The 17,658-nt window shown below is 43.7% G+C and overlaps 1 protein-coding gene across 3 annotated transcripts in view; it reads left to right on the plus strand.

Moving 5' to 3' along the window:
• Window positions 1–17,658, plus strand: part of STX8 (syntaxin 8) — a 107,174-nt gene that overhangs the window by 9,208 nt on the left and 80,308 nt on the right. For 2 of the 3 annotated variants that reach the window (XM_086473400.1, XM_086473401.1), the window contains exons 5-6: window positions 6,670–6,794; window positions 8,277–8,369. In XM_086473400.1, the coding sequence (XP_086329526.1) occupies window positions 6,670–6,794; window positions 8,277–8,369 (218 nt within the window). Of the gene's footprint in view, window positions 1–6,669; window positions 6,795–8,276; window positions 8,370–8,480; window positions 9,215–17,658 lie in introns of those variants that run through there. The other variant, XM_086473402.1, reaches the window with a different exon arrangement.

Genomic DNA, 17,658 nt, shown 5'->3' on the forward strand with positions numbered 1-17,658 from the left:
AACCAGTATTTTCCAGCACAACATCAGAGACAGTATTTATTTGCTAGTGTTGCAAGGCTTGAAGTTTTATAGTTCTCTTTTAACTTCTTTAATTAAAAATGGATAAAACTATGCCAACTATGCTCTGCCTGGTGGATTCACGCCCCTTCCATATTCTCCCTTGTAGGTCTTGTTTTCAGTGGTACGGGCAGAGACGTAGCCTGAATCTTGTGCCCGTGAGTCAAACCTTTCTCTCTGGCCTGAGCCTGGCCCATACGTGGGTCTGTGGGGAAGGAACTTGTCTCCCCTGCCTGCCGTACTGCCTGTAGGGACAGAAGGTGACAGCCTCTGGTAGGGTTAAGCTGCTATTTACAGCACTGGGTTTCTCTAAAATTGCTACAGACTTCTGGAACGGCCTGCTTTGGATTTCAGTACGATGGCAAGGGCCACTCTTAGTGTGTCTGAAGTCTGAAAGTCAGCTTTTCCCACTGCATTAGAAAAATCAGCACATGTTGTTTGATTGTAAGTTCTAGCAGTGACACTTTTCTCTGGTTTTGTATTGGTTTTCCATATCTAATCCATCTCTGATGTGACAGCACACATTTTCAGAAGTCTTTTTCTTTCCAGCAGTCTTTCCTTTCATTAACCTTCTTGCACCACTGATCACATATTTATTCTCCCCATGGCCTATAACTGTGAGAGTTTCACCAGAATTAATCTTCGTTTATATTTGGTCACCATTCAGTGAGTTTTACATCCTTTGAAAACTGCTGTAAAGCTGTTTCTGATGGTGAAGTACAGTGGCCTTAATGCTCTTAGTATTTATCCTAACTGACAACTTGGGCCAGAACACAGGGCAGGACGCTACATTGCTTGGGTATAGCATTAGTTTACCTTCCGGCGTTGTCGGCCTTAATTAAGATGCAACTGGAATTTTCCAGGGGAAAGGTTGGGCTGTTTACGTGAGACTGCTTGATTGAGTAGGGTCAGTTAAATGTTCTTTAATTGGTTTTCAATAGGCAATTTCAGGATCTTCTCCACTCTTTTTCTCCTTGGAAAGAGATCTGTGCAGGTTATTATAACAGAGACTTTAATGGGGCAGAAATCCCTGTGGTTTCACACCATTTGAAAGGCAGAAGTGGAAAAAGCAACCAGAAATGTTGACTTTCTGTAAATCACATATCAAACTTTTATAAGTCTTTAAATGTTCGTGGAGACAAAGGAATTGAGAGTATTCCTCCTCCTGGCTGAACAGGTAGGCAGGGTGTAGATGTCAATCACCAGTGAATAAATAAATAAACGTGCCTTTCTTGACTTCTCTTTGAATTTCTCAAAAATATAGAAAACTTTTGATAGCTGTGGGACACAAAGCACCTCAAGAAGTAGCTACCCTAGATAAATTTTAGAAGAGTCCATATTCTTTTTTTCTTTAATGTGTGTTACCATTTTTTCTGTTTAAGTGCTTTCCTGTCCAATGTAAGGTATTGCGGTCTTAACCCAAACAGTCATTTTGCTTAATGCCAAATAGGCATCGAGCGCCCGACTTTAATCCATAAGCCATTAGGTGCTTAAATGCTTTTGTGAGTTTGGCTCTTGTTTATGGAGGAGGAAATGCTCTTTGGAAAATGAGATTAAAAATAGTTGTTTACGTGCCTTTAAAACTTCCTGATTTCCTTCCTCCCTGCCAGTTACTGTTGGGAGCCCTCGTGGCTGCAGCTACGGTGTTCTGACGTGTGATGCGATTAGCCTTGTGTCTAGGAGATGGGTGGAAAGGGTGGAAGAAGAGGTGAATTGTCCATCCAGAAACCCATGCTTGAGAATGTCTGAGGCTTGAGTCACGAGGTCAGATCTAGGGGTTGGGGCAGGATTTTTCCAGGATTAATGAGTCTTTGGCCGTGTGGTTATGAGCCGACATGGTCGTAATTGTCTCAGCACCCTCCTCATCCCGTGACCTGTGTCTCTGTGCTTGCCGCACTGGGGGAGCGTTCTGCAGGTTACAGCGTGCGCAGGTGTGGGCGCGTCCTCACCTTTTTTTTTTTGTGCCCACCCCAAATCGAAGGAAGATTCCGGTAAGATAGCGAAGTCTCCTCGGTTTGGTCTGTGTTCAAGGGACGTTTTCTGTCTCTCTCCTTTCAGAGCATGCCAGAGGCTCCTTACGGACCTCACTGAGGTCAGGGCTGTGGTTACGGGCAAACCGTATATTCTTGCATTTGTAAGGAGTAGCGAAGAAAGGCTACTTAAACACAACAGAGAAAAGTCAGTCAGACCCCATAACTTTAGGCATTGTGCCTGCGTGCCTGTTGTTAAAGCTTATTGCTCGTTAGCGTCAGGAAGGCAGTAGGAGGGCAGCTTTCAAGGCTGAGCACCGTGCTTGATGTTTTGCCTCCTGAATTTGCTCAAAACTACCTGAAGTTTCCTGCCCGAGGTTGTTTCTGTCCCAGCGTCACTGTGTTATGCCGGCCTGGGCGTGCTGGGTCTGCAGGGAGAACAAATGCCAAGCTGAGACCTGCCTGGAGGCTCGTGTTCCTGTTGCTTGTGGTCAGGCAAACTTCAGCCGCTGCGCGGAGGTTCGTGTGTGAGCTTAGTGCTGCGTCTTGCCCCTCGAGTAGCCCTCCGAATGGCACCGAGGGGGAGTCCGCTGCCTAGGGTGCAGAGATGTGAGCTGCAGGCCGTGGAGTTTTTGATCATTTTGTGAACAGGACAAATAGTCTCACAGGAGTAGATTTGTCCCTTCACCTTTTCTCTGATTGTAATTATAAAAGATGCGGTTTCTTTCTAGAAAGAATTCTCCCTTGTAATTCTCCTTCCCGAGGAGTGTAAGTGGGCTGTAGAGGTGAGACTGTTTCGACGAGGACTATATAAGCTGGTTTATAATATATTTAATGTTGTGCTCTGTCCAATCTTGCATAGAATGTAAGGGATGTTGTAGAAAGGAGATGCTAATATTTGATAGCAAGATTAATCTCTGATGGAAATGTTTATTGCAGTGTACGTTGTGAGGGTTTGCATCGGACGGTGAGACTGCTGCAGAATAAAACATTGTTGTAAAGGTGATGGTCCCTTGGGGACTCCTGCCCTGGTGTGGGCACCTCCTCTGCATAGTTTCTTGCCACAACCCGGCCACCCAGCCGCTCAGCCTTTCGAGTGGAGGTGTTGTTCCAAGAGAAGTGTGCCTGTACAACTGCGAACACGCTTCCAGCTTGGTGCTTGCCTCGTCCTGCTCCTCCGCGAGCATCTGCTGCCCTGTACGAGCACGAGGTGGTTGGGAGCCACTCGTCGTGCGGTGTGAAGCTGTCATGCCTGCGTCGTGGGCAGGAATCGGTGGTCCTGGAGGTGCCACAGGGTAGCTGTGTTCTGCAAATGGGCTGTCCGGCACCCCCTGTGGCAGCTGGTTTGTGCAGCTTCCAGTCGTTGAAGCCAGTGGGACCAGTTAACCGAACTGCAGGTAAATGGTGTCAAGAGCAACACGGCGTTTCCTTGAGCATGGGATGTCCTGCTCTTGGTTCTTGTGCCGGTGGAGCCGGGGAAGTTCTCTGCCAGCTGCAGGGAATGCTGTCCCTTCTGAGGCTTCCCTGCTGGAGCGGTTCTTGTGGGGAAGTCTCCACCTAGGAGAGTACCTGGAGGGGATTTGGAATTGCTTGTGCTCATGTGGCTTCTCACAGGGTTTTTGGGGGGAAGAGAGAACTTTTGCGTTGTATGTTAAAATTATACTTGTTTTGTTTACTAGCGTGGAGTTTCCTAAAATACACTGCCTGCCAGTGTGAGCAATTAAATCGTAAGTGAGAGAATACCCGCGCTTTTTCACCATCGCCTTGGAGGTTGACCTGTGAAGCCAAGCTGAGGTGCCCTGGGCACTTCAAAGAGCCCCACTGTATAACTGTATCGTTAAGGGAATGTTCAAGTGATCATCCAACCAATTGTCATATGACCCAGGTTTTGTTTAAAATTCATTCTTGCTGGTCAGTCTTCTAAAGCCGTAAGCCTTGATGTGTGGCCTTGGTCTAAAGTAAGTGCTGGTTGACTAATCTAAGTTACTTGGAAGTTTTATAAGAATTATCAGTGAAACAATGCCTTCTGGAAGATAAGCCTTTCCTTGTTAAGCAATGACATAGCTCCCTGATTTTAAACCCCATCATCTTTTATACTTGGGCGCATTGCTAAGCCTCGTAATTAGTTAAATCTGCTCCTGTAATCAAAAGCTATCCACACACTCCACTGCTCTGTGACGGTTTCAAAGATTTACGTGATTAACTTGGCGGAGGCAGTGGGTGGCTAATTGGATAAGCTTTAATCTTCACACCACCAAAGCGAAACATGGTAAGATCAGAGGAAGTAGGAAGTTATGCTGTGTTGTGTGGGAAGGTAGTTACCAAACATGTCAAAAAGATTATTGTAACGAGCAGACCAGTTGTCATGACCCAACCTACAAGAATAGGGCAGATTATTAGGGTGGAGGGAGAGAGTGAGTGGTGCAAATTATTTCAAATTTGCTTGCTTTGGCTTTTTTTTTTTTTTTTTAACGGTCAGAAATAGTTGTGCTCTTTTTGGCAGGCAAAGAGCTTTATGTTCCGTTTGCTTTATTTAAGTAATTTTGTCAGATGTTGTTAACCCTGGATTTTGTGTGCTTGCTAATTGAACTGCCGGACTGGGTGAACGGTGATGATCTTTGCATCGTCGGAAGCATAATGTGTTTAGGCTTGTGAACCTGGTAGCAGTCGTGAGGCTGGAAAAATCTTAAGAGCATGTGTGATCCCCCAAAGCAATGAAGAAGGCTAGGGCATGAAACTGCCTCTCAGGTGTGTATCTCTGTCTAACTGAGCCTGATTCCCTACCTCGCTAAATACGTGTGAGTTTTACTGGAGGTGCAGAGGGCTGGAGTAACGAAGAATCCCACCTCCAGTCTTTTGGGTGTCGCCCAGCCGGTCACAGCGGGGCAGTCTGGGTGCTGGTCTGGACTCATGCTCCAGCATCGTCAGGGCGGTTATGTGAGACGTTGTGGTTTACACTTTTAGTCCTGCAGCAAAAAAATTCTTTTTTTGTTTTTTTTCCTGAGAAATTTACTGCCATGAGATGAAGTTGAATGAACATGTCCAGATTTTAAGTGAAAAGAGGTTAAGTGCTCTCGAATTTAACTGGCTGAGAATGCAGTATGGAGCATGGTGTGCGCTGCGCGGATGAGGGCGTATGTGCCCGTAATTTATGGATGGCCCAAAACTCACGTGGGGGTGGTTTTCCGGCAGTGTTGATTCATCTCATGGCCAGGAGATGTCTCTAGTTCACCGCAGTTCCTCGAGGAACTCCTAGACACAAGTTCTGGGTGTTGCTCGAATACCCTTGCTGTAGGCTCCAGCCACCCTCCGGAGCTGAACCCCGCATCAGCAGGGTGCGTGGGCTCCTCCTGCCTCCGCTGGTGCTTGTGCAGTTACCTTCTGCTGATACAAGGTTTTGACCCCAATATGGTTTTGAGCATATGTATGTACCCCACAGCGTTTCACTGTATCTCACAGAAAAGGGACCTGGACTCAGTTAAAAAAAAAAAAAAAAAAAACCAACCCAACAAACCCCAAACCAATTAAAAAAAAAAATTAGCTCTTAGCGTAATTAAAAATTTTGGGGACTTTGAAAGGTCCTAAAAATGCTCACTGTTCCTGTTTGGTTTGTGGAAGTGCTTTGGGAAAAAACAGGGCAAAGGTAAAATGAGAACAAAATACAGTTTAAAAAAAAAAAAAACAAAGCAGAAAGGAAAACCTCTTGCTTCTATGCTGCTGTTGAGGAGCTGATCTTACGATGACTCTTACCCCAAATCTGAGTTGCAGTTTTGGGTTCAAGGGGCTCACAGTCTGTCATATGTTTTTCTTGTAGGAGAAACCAATGAAAAGCTGAAAGGTGGAAACTAGAAATCTGGTATTGAGAAAAATATTTAAGTGGCATTTCATTTTACTGCTTGAATTTATGTGCCCTGGACGTGAAAAACTTGTTTTCCATTGTAACCAGGGAAGTGTCTCTAACACAAACAACCTCAAGTCATAATTCTTTTAAAAGAAAACCCAAACTTGATTACTCTTTCATTTAAGAGCATCTGTGCCTGGCTTCTTGTTCATGTTGATGCCAGACTAGGAAATGCAGGAGAGTGAGTGTGTGACTTCTGTCTACAGCTATTGAAATGCAGAAATGTTCCCGTTCAGGTTTGGTCAGGGTTGCAGAAAATTAGTAGTCTCATCTGATTTGCATCTGTATTAACGTGTTGATCCTTTTGCTGTCAGAAGCTTTCAGGCTGTACCTCAGTGTTTTTCTAAGTTTGTGTTTTGATCACATAGCAAATACGTGAATAATACCTGCATTTCCAGTAACCCTGTTCTTTTAAAGCAGTTTTGAATGCTGTGTGTTCTACGTGCAAACAATACTTAATGTATTGTACAATAAATGGTATACATTTTACCATATAGCTTAATCGTTCACTGCAAAATTAATTCTCTCCCTGCTTTACCAATTCTGGGCAGTTATGGAGCCCGTGAGATGTATTTGTGATGGGAGACAGATTCTTTTTGCCTTATTTCTTCTACAATTGCAGAGAATCACATGGAGAGCAGCAAATATGAACACGGGCTGACAGAGATGGAAGTCTTGCAAGCACAAATTATATGATGAGGGGGTTTTGTGATGAAAATTATTTACTGAAGTTATTTTCAGATCTAGCCTAATGACGGGAGGGGTCAAACGAGGTGTGACTAACCCATGGCTCTTGGAAGAATCTGAGGAAACCAGAGGGCTTGGCTTTGATGATCTGAGGCAGCAGCAGCGAAGGATCATAGAAGGTACAAGAATCTTTCTGGGGTTGGTTTTTTTTTTTTTTTTGTTTGTTTGTTGGTTTTTTTTTTGTTTTTTGTTTTTTTTTAACTAAGCATCAGTAGGACTCTGAGAAGGAGCCCTTACAAGAAAGTCAATACAATAACCTGTGCTGAAGTTTTATTATCTGGAGATGTTCAGTGTAATAGCTCCAGGTAGTTGTTCTCTCTGTTTGCAGGAAGAGTATTGTGCTTGCAGTATTCTTAACTGGAAGCATCCTAAATCAAATTTTCAAAGACTTTACAGGGCATACCTGGTGTTGACTATATTCATGGCTTTGGTTTGCAGTGGAGATCTCATTAATTGCACTGAGTGTAGTGGTGTTACTGCTGTGCTTCAGACTGGGGCACATATATGTGGTGTTGAACTGGAACGGGGTAAGAATTAACTGATCTAAAAAGGGTCTTTAGATTTTGGCCTTCAGCATCCATAAGGAATCTCAAGCTTTGGAAGTGCTGGGAAACCTCAGCCTGAGGACATCGGGTGGTTAATGAGGTAATTTCTGTGCCATTCAAGTACTGGAAGTGCTCAAATGAAATCAGTGTCCAGGTAAGGCCCGCTTCTGTCTGCGTGTGAAGCCACATTTGTGGCTGCAGTTCAGGGGAACGGCATGAACTCTGTTTGGATGGTCCAGGAGAAACCTCCAGCTCCAGTGTTTGATGACACCATAGGTGTTCCTTGGGGAGGCTGCAAGAGCTGTTGGGGTCAGACCTTTGTCCTGGTGAAGGGAAAGGGGGTCTGGCCATCCTGTACGGCTTTTAGCTCCTAGCCTGCAGCAGTCTGGCAGAGCACCAGCTGCCCAGCCTCCAGCATCTCCTCTTGTTCTACTTCTTGGTGACTTCAGGCAAGCAGAGCTCCACGTTTTGGTTAAGGCGCTTACTAAGGACTGCATGGTACCTGCAAACCGGGATAGCAGGGGTGATATGGTCCTTCAGAAAAGGAGTGTCTGCGGAGCTGGTGGGAGCACGTCAAACGTTATCTGCCTGCCCTGTCCCCTCAGTCTCAGGCTCTCCTCCATGCACTCTGTGTCCTCTTCCAGCTTTAAAAATCTATTTGAATTCTTTGGTGTTTGCATCACCTATTTGTCTTTTATTCATGTTAAAAGTTTCTTGGAAAATTTAAAAAGGCTAATCAGGGATCTCTATGTGTGTGCCAGAAAATCTCCTGCATTTATGATTGAGTAACAGCTGAATGTTGAATTTTTGGTTTTGGGACCCTCAGCTAAATGTCCCAGCCAGAGCAGACAAATTATTTACCCATCATTCACCTTATTTTAAAAGTGCTGTTGCTGTAAGGATTCATTTTCAGGTTGTGTTGATGTATTTTTCTTAATACATTTTAACTCTTTAAGCACAGACTAGATCTTTTTCTTCACTTCACCATCTTTTATGGTGCATAGCCTGGCATACCAGCATTTTTTTCATGTAATTTTATATATTTTTCTGGTGCAGAGCAAGATGCTGGACTCGATGCTCTTTCGTCAATCATTTCCCGGCAAAAGCAAATGGGGCAGGAAATTGGGAATGAGCTGGATGAACAGAATGGTAAGAACAAGATTCATAGAGACTCATTTTGCCTCATTTTTATGTAAGATTGTGATTTGTTTTTCTTTTCACTCCTCCTACCGCATTGCTTTTTGCCCACAACGTAACAAGACAAGACTGTAAAGGTCTGTGTGTCAGCAACCACTACAGATTCTCTCTGTTCATGACCCGATGTTTTATTTTGTTTCATGACGTACCCTGTTGTGCACATACAATGTGTTACACTTGCTGTATTTTTATCAAGCCTGCCTTTTGAAAGAAAAGATTGGTGATTATTTGTGCAAAGTGCAAGATTAATTTTGTACTCGATTTTTTGGATTTTTTTGGTTTTATGACAGTTTCTGTGGTGAGCTTTTGTGTGTTGCTGGGTTTCACTTGAGCATTCTTGTTCTGTGTCTTTCCTTATTAACTAAATGGAAAAGTCTTGAGCCAGTGACTAAAGGAGAAGTGTTGTATTGTTTGCTACAAATGATTTGGATTTTGAAGGTTTCATGGCGTTGAATGTAGGATCAAATTAAGTGCAATATTGAACTAGAAGAGTACCTATTTTCTTTAAAATGAGCGAGTATCCACATGGTGGAATTGCTCTCCTGTTAAATCTGCTTTGTTACCCACTCAGTTGTTCGCACGACATGAACTGTCCCTAGGAGAGCAGATCCTCCAGTCTTTCTGACTTCTGCGTTTCTTACGATATGGTAATAGTTCAATTAGAGCCTTGGAGCCCTGCCAGCTTTCTCCCTTGCACAAAGGCTTGGGCCATATGGTTTATCCTTGGGTCGTGTTGTACTTAACCACCGAGAAGGTAAATGTCCTTTTACTTGCTAATAAATGAGACGCTTAAATCAGCTTCTTCCTGGACCTGTATTTTTTCCCCCTTGTGTTTCTCTGCGTGCCTGCTCAGAGTGTGGGGGTTCCTGTGTTAACAGTCACGTAATGTGAAGGACTTGCTTGGGAGCTCCGTTCCAACTGAGAGTGAAGTGAGAGGACGGCTTTCTCATGTTTGCCTAGCATACATGGCTAAATCCGGGAGGGATATGAAATGTCCAGAATATGTCTTTGTTTATTAATCTTAGGGTTGTTAAGAAATGGTTTGTGCAGCTGGGAGAAACTATGCTTAGTGGTCTTGTCATATTTTGATCCTCTGCCTCATGTGAGTAAAGACATTTTCAATTAGAAATCTCTGTTTCATAAGTTTCTTCTATTAACTGTTGTTTGAAAAGCCGTATTAATTGCTTTTTTTGCTCTAAATAGAAAACAGGTGGGAAGCATGAGCATGTTTACTAATCCTCTGTGAAACCTTAGTTTCTCATGAGGAAAGTACATGATCTGTGTCCCATTTCCCTCTGTTGGGGGTAGGGGAAGGTTCCCCAAATCCTTATGTTTTTGGGACCTTGAAGGTAATGTGTATTGTACCATCTCATCGCATTGCTGCGTGACCGTGCCAGACTTTTTCTAGCAATGAAGCCTTGAAACATCTGTGAAACTGGGAATGCATTTAACCCTCCTTTTTACAAATAATGCCAATAAGACCAGTTTTGTTTGTCTTATGGATAGTTATAAAGCCTAGAGCAAAATTCCTAATGTTTTCATGTGAGCTCCTTTTTGAGCTACAGGCAACTCCTTTTCAAAAGATGGAAGCTTTCCCGAGTGCTCAGAGTACAAAGTGGTGAGGATTGCCTGCTGCTGACTGTGGGCCAGATCCTGGGGGAACAGAAGACCCCGAGTTGCCTCTGCTTCTCGCTGTTCTACAATCACGAGAATAAAACCTGCCAGCCATGCAGGGTGTGTCGGTTGTAGATCTTTAAGCAGTTTGAAAAAGGTGGGAAATAGTCTGGCTTTTACAGAGGGGGAACCAGATCACTCAGCACTTGCCTTAAGCACTAGTGGAACTCCCATGTTTTCTCTGACTTTATGCAATTCCCCCCCCCCCTTTTTTTTTTTTTTTTTGGCAGATACAGGGGGATATGATTGGGCATTTTGTCGCCACTGGCACACTGGAAAAGCTGAAATCCCTGGCCGCATTTTCCAGGGGCTGCTTTCCCTTTGCACATCTTATTTCGTGCCCTGTGCTTAACTATCTACAGACTTCTCTCAGGCACTCTGCCAATCTCCTGTCACTGCTACACGGTCAGGTTGATGAGGATAACTGCTCTGTAATTTCCCCTTACTTGGAATCTCTTTCCTTCCTAGTGCTGAATGATAATGGGAGTGTCTGTGTTGTGGGGAGGCAGGGGAAGTTCATCTTCATTAAATGCTGCGTCAGTATTTCTTTTTATTTGAGTCAGATTTTCCATCAAATTGCCCGTTTCTGTGGGAAGCTTGATTTCCACTTTGCTGATCTGCTTTGGATGTTCCCACCTTCTGCAACTCATTAGGTGCCTTTGGCTTGTTCTGGCATTATGATAAAATACGGCTTAATTCAGAAGTAGCTGATAATGTCTGATAGTTAATGAAACAGACTTTAGGGAGCTGAGTAACTCTACTTATTTTCCAGACAAATTATTATTCAGGCTTGCTTTTTTCTTTCCCTGGCAGCTCGGGTTCTCTGTTCCGTTGAGATATCTGCACTTCCCAGCTCTTTGAGGTGGCCCAAGGCATTTTCCCTTAAGTGCCAGTTGGTGTAGCTGTGCGTTTGCAGATGCACAAGTATCGGAGGCATCCCGATTAATTATGCAAAGTTTACTTCTCAGAGTAGAGTTGGTATGTGTAAATTCTTTTGTGTTTGTTAAATGACTGAAAAATGATTAAACTTTGCTTTTGGAAGGGTAGTTACTTGGTGGTATCTATTTTTACTTCACTGGTGGGCTGTCAGGCGGTGACAAGGAGTAATGTTCGAGGTTTATAAGAGGGCATCCTGCAGACGAGCCCAGCTGCGGCGGTTGCTGTGCTCTCCAGGAGAGTCCATCCTTCTCCTGGGGCAGACGGGGTGACGCCAGCCTCGCTCAGCTCCACGTCCCTGCGACACCCATCTTTCGGCTGATCTCTCCAGGCTTCCTCCGTAGCCAGCAGACATCAGCAAGGATTGCTCAGGTGTGATCCCTCCAGCCTGCCTGACACGGCCACCTCAGGGCAGGACACACAGCGTGTCCTGGAAAAGCTTGTTTTTCCCCACGGATCGTGAAGTGAGCCTGGGCTGAGCTGGAGGTGGCTGCTTTGCAGACGTCTGCGCTGAGCGAGATGAGTCCCATCCTTTGATTTCATTGCAACGCGTCCAAGTTTTAATTGGAGTCTCATGTTGTTCTTTACTCAGATTTTTGGTATAGCTCTGTCCTTGAGATTTTATGGCTCTGCTCAAAGCTGATGGTCAAACCTCCCGAGCATAGTATTTTGCACTGATGAGCAAAGTAGAAGCAGGGTACCAGGAGACATTGTTTTTTTCCAGCCTCAGGAGTCTGCGAGCAGTGGGAGAGATGGGGGATTAGCAAAAGAATTTTCCCATCATTAGTTCCAAATTTGGCCCCAGAAAACTTTCTGTAGTCCTTTCATCTGTTATGTAAAAAAAAAAAAAAAAAATACAGAAAAGAAAATAGTGTAAATGGCCTCTGGCCCTGTTGATGAGGCAATCTAATCTAGTGCAATAATTTGGGAAGAATGCTTTCAGAAATTCTGAAGGCTGTTTGTTTTACCCTTATAGAGATGCTGTTTCCTCATTGTGACATGCTTGCATGAGAACGTAGTACTCTGACGGGTGGTAAATATGGGTAGCTTGCAAAATGTGTTGTGTTTGGCATTTCTACCGTGTCACCCTCCATTTGGCTTACACCGCTGCGGGAGGATTCTTTTGCTCCCGGCTCCTTTAAAATTTGTGTCAGAGCATAAATATGTTCATAAATAGATAAGCTGCAAAACGAGACCGCTGTTTATGTCCTTTTACTGGTCAAGACAATGCTGTACACAGTCAGAGTGAATATCCAGGATGTTTTTAACCAAAATGGATTACTTTAAGCAAACGATCTCTCATAGTGAGGCTTTAATTACATGCGTATGTAACCTTTTTTAATTTCTTGTCAAAATCAAATTTCTAAAACCAACCCAAAATTGAAGAATTATGTATTTATTTTTTATTGTAATAGCTCTGCAATTGAAGGTTGCCGTGTCACCTCTGGTCATAGTGGGTGGCACGCAGGCCTCTGCGGAGGACTCAGCTCAGCCTGTCGCCAGTTCAGTATCAAAGCCTGGGGCTTCCCTGGTGCACCATTCCTGTTAGCCTGACGGGCTTCCGTCAGAGTGCGGTTTAGAGACTCCACTTGAGACTGGAGACCTGTTCGAGCTGTTGCTCTATGCACACGGAGAAGTACTCTTGTAAAATCAAAAAGAGGGAGTGAAAGTGTTCTTGGTGACGCAGAGACTTGTTGAAAACAGCGTCAGAAGTTCCAGTGCAGCAGGGCTGCGGTTCAGCACTCCCGGGGCGGCGTGCAGCCCCAAGTCTGACGCTTCTGGTGCCGACAGCCCAGAAGGGATGTGTACAGTAAAGTGCTTCTCCTGAAGATTATTTTACATGGCTATTGCATAATCAAAAAGGAGCCCTGAAGTTGTTTCACGTTTCTGTTTATTAAGGACATTTTTGCTATAATACAAACTAATTAGCATTGTGTATGGAATATGTTTGAGTTATGAGACTGAAACCAATGGGGCTGTGGATATATTACATCATTGTTAGGATTAGTTTGTAAATAAGAAATGATTACAGATTAAATTTTAAAAAATGTTCATCATCTTGTCTAAACAATATATGTTTTCATCATACAGAGTTACAGTCCTGCATGCTTTGCCCCCCTTCCGAGATGGCTCGAGCCCTCCGGTCACTGGGATCTGAAGGTGTTCAGCATTCCTTGAGAAAGGCTGAGCACCAGCAGGTTCAGGTTTTTTAAAAGCCTCAACAGAGAAGCATATGTTTTTGATATCCAGATGTAAAATAACTATTCATAGCCTGACTGACCTCATACTATGCAGATAGATTTTTATTTTGCTTCCCAAGCTTATTGTATGGAGTAGAAACAACTTCAGTTTTATTGGGAAAATGTTCTGTCTTTATTGCATGCCGTTTAGGTGGATTTAACCCTTCTTGGGGGAAAAATTAACACCCATGTTAAAACATTGCTTCCTGTCATGAGTAATCTAGATAGTGGAATACTTAGTCTCACTATGAACACTTGGAAGTTGGGGAATGCCAAAGTTGAGGTTAGATGGCACTTCTTGGGTGTATTTCTAGGCTTAAAACAATTGCATGCTGTTTTCTGCAGGCCCTACCTTGTTTTGTGCATAGGACTAGATCTCTTCTGGGGTTGAATTGAGCATATCTGGTGACAAAAACTCTTCGTAAGGTCTCTTGTCTCATTTATTCCAGGTGTGGGAAAATGTTTAGTGAGTACGGCAGGGATTGTGAGAAGTTTTTGTGGCAGCAGCAGATAAATATTGCCTTAGAGCATAAAACTCTCTCTGCTCCTGGCCAGGAGCTCCATGTGGTGGTGGTTAGCCATCTTAACCAGGCTTTTTCAGAAGTGATTCACTTCTGTGTGTCTGACTTGGTATTGTAAGGTCTGATTTGCCCAGATTTTCAACATTGGCCATCAACAGAAATTGGTGTGGGCTGTGCTCTGGGTGTAGTGAATTATGGAATGGTTTGAGGTGGAAGGGACCCGAAAGGATCATCTAGGCCACCCTCCATGAAGTCCTGGGGAATATAGAATCATTTAGCTTTTTAAAAGACCTTTGTCATCATTGAGTCCAACCATAAACCTCACGCTGCCAAGTCCACCGTTAAACTATGTCCCTGAAATACATATATTAAATACTGTTTCGAAGGATAGAGGAGGTTTGGTTTATATATGGCTCTTTAAGAAGAGATTCAAACCCTCTTTTACTAAACATGCACAAGAAACCTTAACTGTTAATTTTCTTATTTTGCCTTCTGAGTTGGGGATGATAGTGTTTCATCTCCCAAGGAAGATGTCGAAATCAAAACACACTCATACTTGCTGTCAGGAGGGCCATCGTTGGAAGGTCTGGGAGGAAGCTTTTAACTCTTCAGAGCAGAGTTGGAGTTAGATGCAGTCCGTAAGGAATGCAGCCTTGTGCTGGATGATGAGGATAAAACAAAATATTTGGTATCTGTCAAGGAAATGAGCCCTGCCTGTGCTGCCTGCTGAAGGAGCTGTGTAGTGAAAACCAAGGTTACACTGAGGTTGCATTGGATTGAAAAAATGTGTCTATACAAAGTAGTATTATTTATAGCATTTTCCAACCTTTTAAGTACATGACTTTGCTGCTTCAGTTTTTCCAGTGTTTGTTTATCTGTAAGATTTCCTGGTGGTGTTAAAAAGAAAACTGAACAAGACAGGGAAGCCACGGCAGTGTGGATCTGTCTCCACGCCTGGGTCAGCAGCCAGATGAGAACACCTACACAGGGACCTCTGCAACGTAGGCTGACAGGGTAATTTTACCAGTGTTGGATGATGTAGAGCAGCATGAGAGAGGTGTGAGATGTCTTGCCTGTGGGCTTCCCGGATGGGTGCTGACAGCAGAGGTAAGAATAAGGAGTAAGCATCTTTGTGCTGCCTTTCAGGCTCTGGTGGGGTGGGTTTCTAGCAGTCAAACTCTGCTGGGAGAGCTCTGGTGCAGCAAAACAAGCTGTTTGTAAGTATTGATGAGATGACAAGCCTGCAGCGGCTCTCACGTGAGTCCTTGTTAAGAGTCAGTTGTGTCAAATGAGTTTGGACTTACTCTGTGGAAGAGCATTATGAGTAGGGGAAAAGAATAGGGTGTCACTGACTCAAGAATGGCTTTGATGCTGTCTCATGAGACTTTCTTGTAAGTAGTTTATGGAAGCATGGGTTCAAATGAATAATCTTGAGTAGATCTGCCGTTGATTGGATAATTAGAAATTAGGAACTGGCCGTTCATAGTTGGAATAAAAGTATGTCATAAGTTCTGCTGCGTGGGTCGGTCTGGTTCTGTTCAGCATTGTTGTTAAGGGCATGGGTGATCAAGTACACAGCGTGCTTACTCCTGTGTAATACAAAGGTGGGAAAGACTGCAGCTATGTGGGGAGTAATGCTGGGACTCCTCTAAATCGTCTTGAGAAACTAGAGTGAAATTCAGTCTGGCTGCCTGCAAAGGATGACTCTTCTGTAAGGTTTAATCAAAGTAGAGTATAGCATGTAGAGTTAACTCTTCAACATGAACAAATAGTGTAATACTGTGGAAAAGGCTCTGTACAATGTGTTATTGGAGAATATGTGATCCTTCATTATGCTTGGCACTGAGGAGCAGACAGCATGCAGGTTGGGCCAGAACTCTTCCAGGTAATGTGGACCTGAGGAGAGGGCCCACAGGGTAGACAAAAGGATGATTCAAAGCACTGAGGCATGACCCACCAGGACAGATGAACTGCTGGGGTAGCTGAGTTTAAAGAAAAGAAGTCTGACATGGGAACACAAAGTTCTTGAAGACTGAAACGAGGTGGTTCGAGAGGGGAGGGAGAAGGGTTTTGGTAATAGCATTGAGTCAAGGTCAAAAGGAACAGGAAAATCCTTCCAGCAGCAGTGAAGTGGCCCATGGCAGGAGGTTGGGAAGTCCCTGTTGTGGGACGGGTTTAAGAATGTGTGTTCTTCCTGGCAGCTTGAGCTGAGTTAGAGCAAGAGATGGATTAGACAACTCTTATTTTCTGTTGTGACCTTCTCTAGCTCTTTCTTTCCTGCCTCTTCTACAACTTGGCTTCCTTCAGACTTCTCCTTCTGCTACTTTTATTGAGTTGATCTTTAATCTCCCTTTCTGAATGTCTGATCCTCACTTTTGAAACCACCCATCCGTATTCCAGCGTTCTTGCTCAACTAGTTCCCCTTCTGGGTCCTTTTCCATCTCCCTCTTCTTCACAACTTCTGTGTGTCGTAATGTGAAAGCATTGGGGTACTGCAGCTCTTGAGGCCACTGAAGAGTCTTAACGTGGAAAAAACAGCATTGTTCTGAAATGGCCAAGATACTTTGGCTGAAACTTTAATTATTTTTTAAAAATTCATCTGGAGGCAGACATCCACATTGGGAATCTTGAGCCCGAGTCGTTAAAGTTTTTCATCGTTTTAAGCAACTGAAAATAGGGCCTTCTCATGGGAAGCAACAAATGGCCTTAATAGCAGGTCATGCTGCCGAGCCTGCGTGTATATTTTTGCTACACTGTGCACGCATAATGCTGGGAGATGATACTTTTTCTTTCAGTACTTTTTTTTTTTAATAGCTTGACGCAGCGCTTACAGAAACAGATAAACCAGCAAGGCACAACCTGGATGAGGATGAAGGCGTTGCACTTCTGAAACGCGACCCGGCTCCTCCATACTCGCACACATACACAATGAGTCTGTCTGGCCTCTTGGAATGGTTAGCGTTTTTCCTTGAATAGTTTAGGCCGTAAAATAACTGTTCAACATTTGTCTTCTCAATTATGTGGATTTTTCCACAGTTAGTCAATCCCTACCTCATCCACACTGTGGTGGGGAGGGGGGAAGCTGTCTTCCTTCATCTGTCTTCACGGTGATCAGAAATGCTGGGCAGATTACCGCTAAGGAAAAATGAGTTTCTAACTTTTTTTAAGCCGTTCAGGATTTCTCGATAAGAGTTATGATCTTAAACACTTGTTTGTTAAGTCTCATCTTTAGTTTTCTAGCAGGGCTTATGGAGAGCTCTAGCAGGGATATAAACCTCAACTTTCAGCAAAAGGGAGTTTCCCAGCTGCTTCTTCAGGCACTTGATTTAAACTGTTTAAAAAGAAAACAAAACCTAGCTGTAATTGTAGATATTTCAACACTGATGATTTTTTTTTTTTCCCCATGTTAATTTAGCTTTTCCCCCTGTTCAAAAAAAAAAAAAAAATTCTCAAATTGAGACCATAGAGAGGGGATTTATTTTCCTAGCCTGCTTTCCTACTTTTTCTGGCTGTCTGTGATGCGTTGTAAAGAAGCAGAAAGGCACAAGCTCCGTCTGTTCTCCTTTACAGCCCCTTTTTGGTAAATCGTGTACCTGTCTGTGAGCAGCTGAAATTATATATCCTGACCTTGCAGTTGCTGCTTGCGGGGAATAAATTGTCCTGTGCAGAATAGCCTTTGCTAGAAGATCTAGGAAACTGTTCCAGGAGTTTCTGTATAATTTTATTTCTTTTACCCTTGTAGATAATACCAAGGTGTTATATCTGGCTCGTTCTCCTCAAGTACTGTCCCTCCGTTTTTTGGCTGAATTGGGGAAGGTTTTAATTGCATGTTAGAGACAGGGTCCGAAACGCTTTCTCGCTTGCTCCCCG

The sequence above is a fragment of the Leptosomus discolor genome, chromosome 15 (assembly GCF_034619465.1).
Source record: "Leptosomus discolor isolate bLepDis1 chromosome 15, bLepDis1.hap2, whole genome shotgun sequence".
Lineage (NCBI taxonomy): Eukaryota > Metazoa > Chordata > Aves > Leptosomiformes > Leptosomidae > Leptosomus > Leptosomus discolor.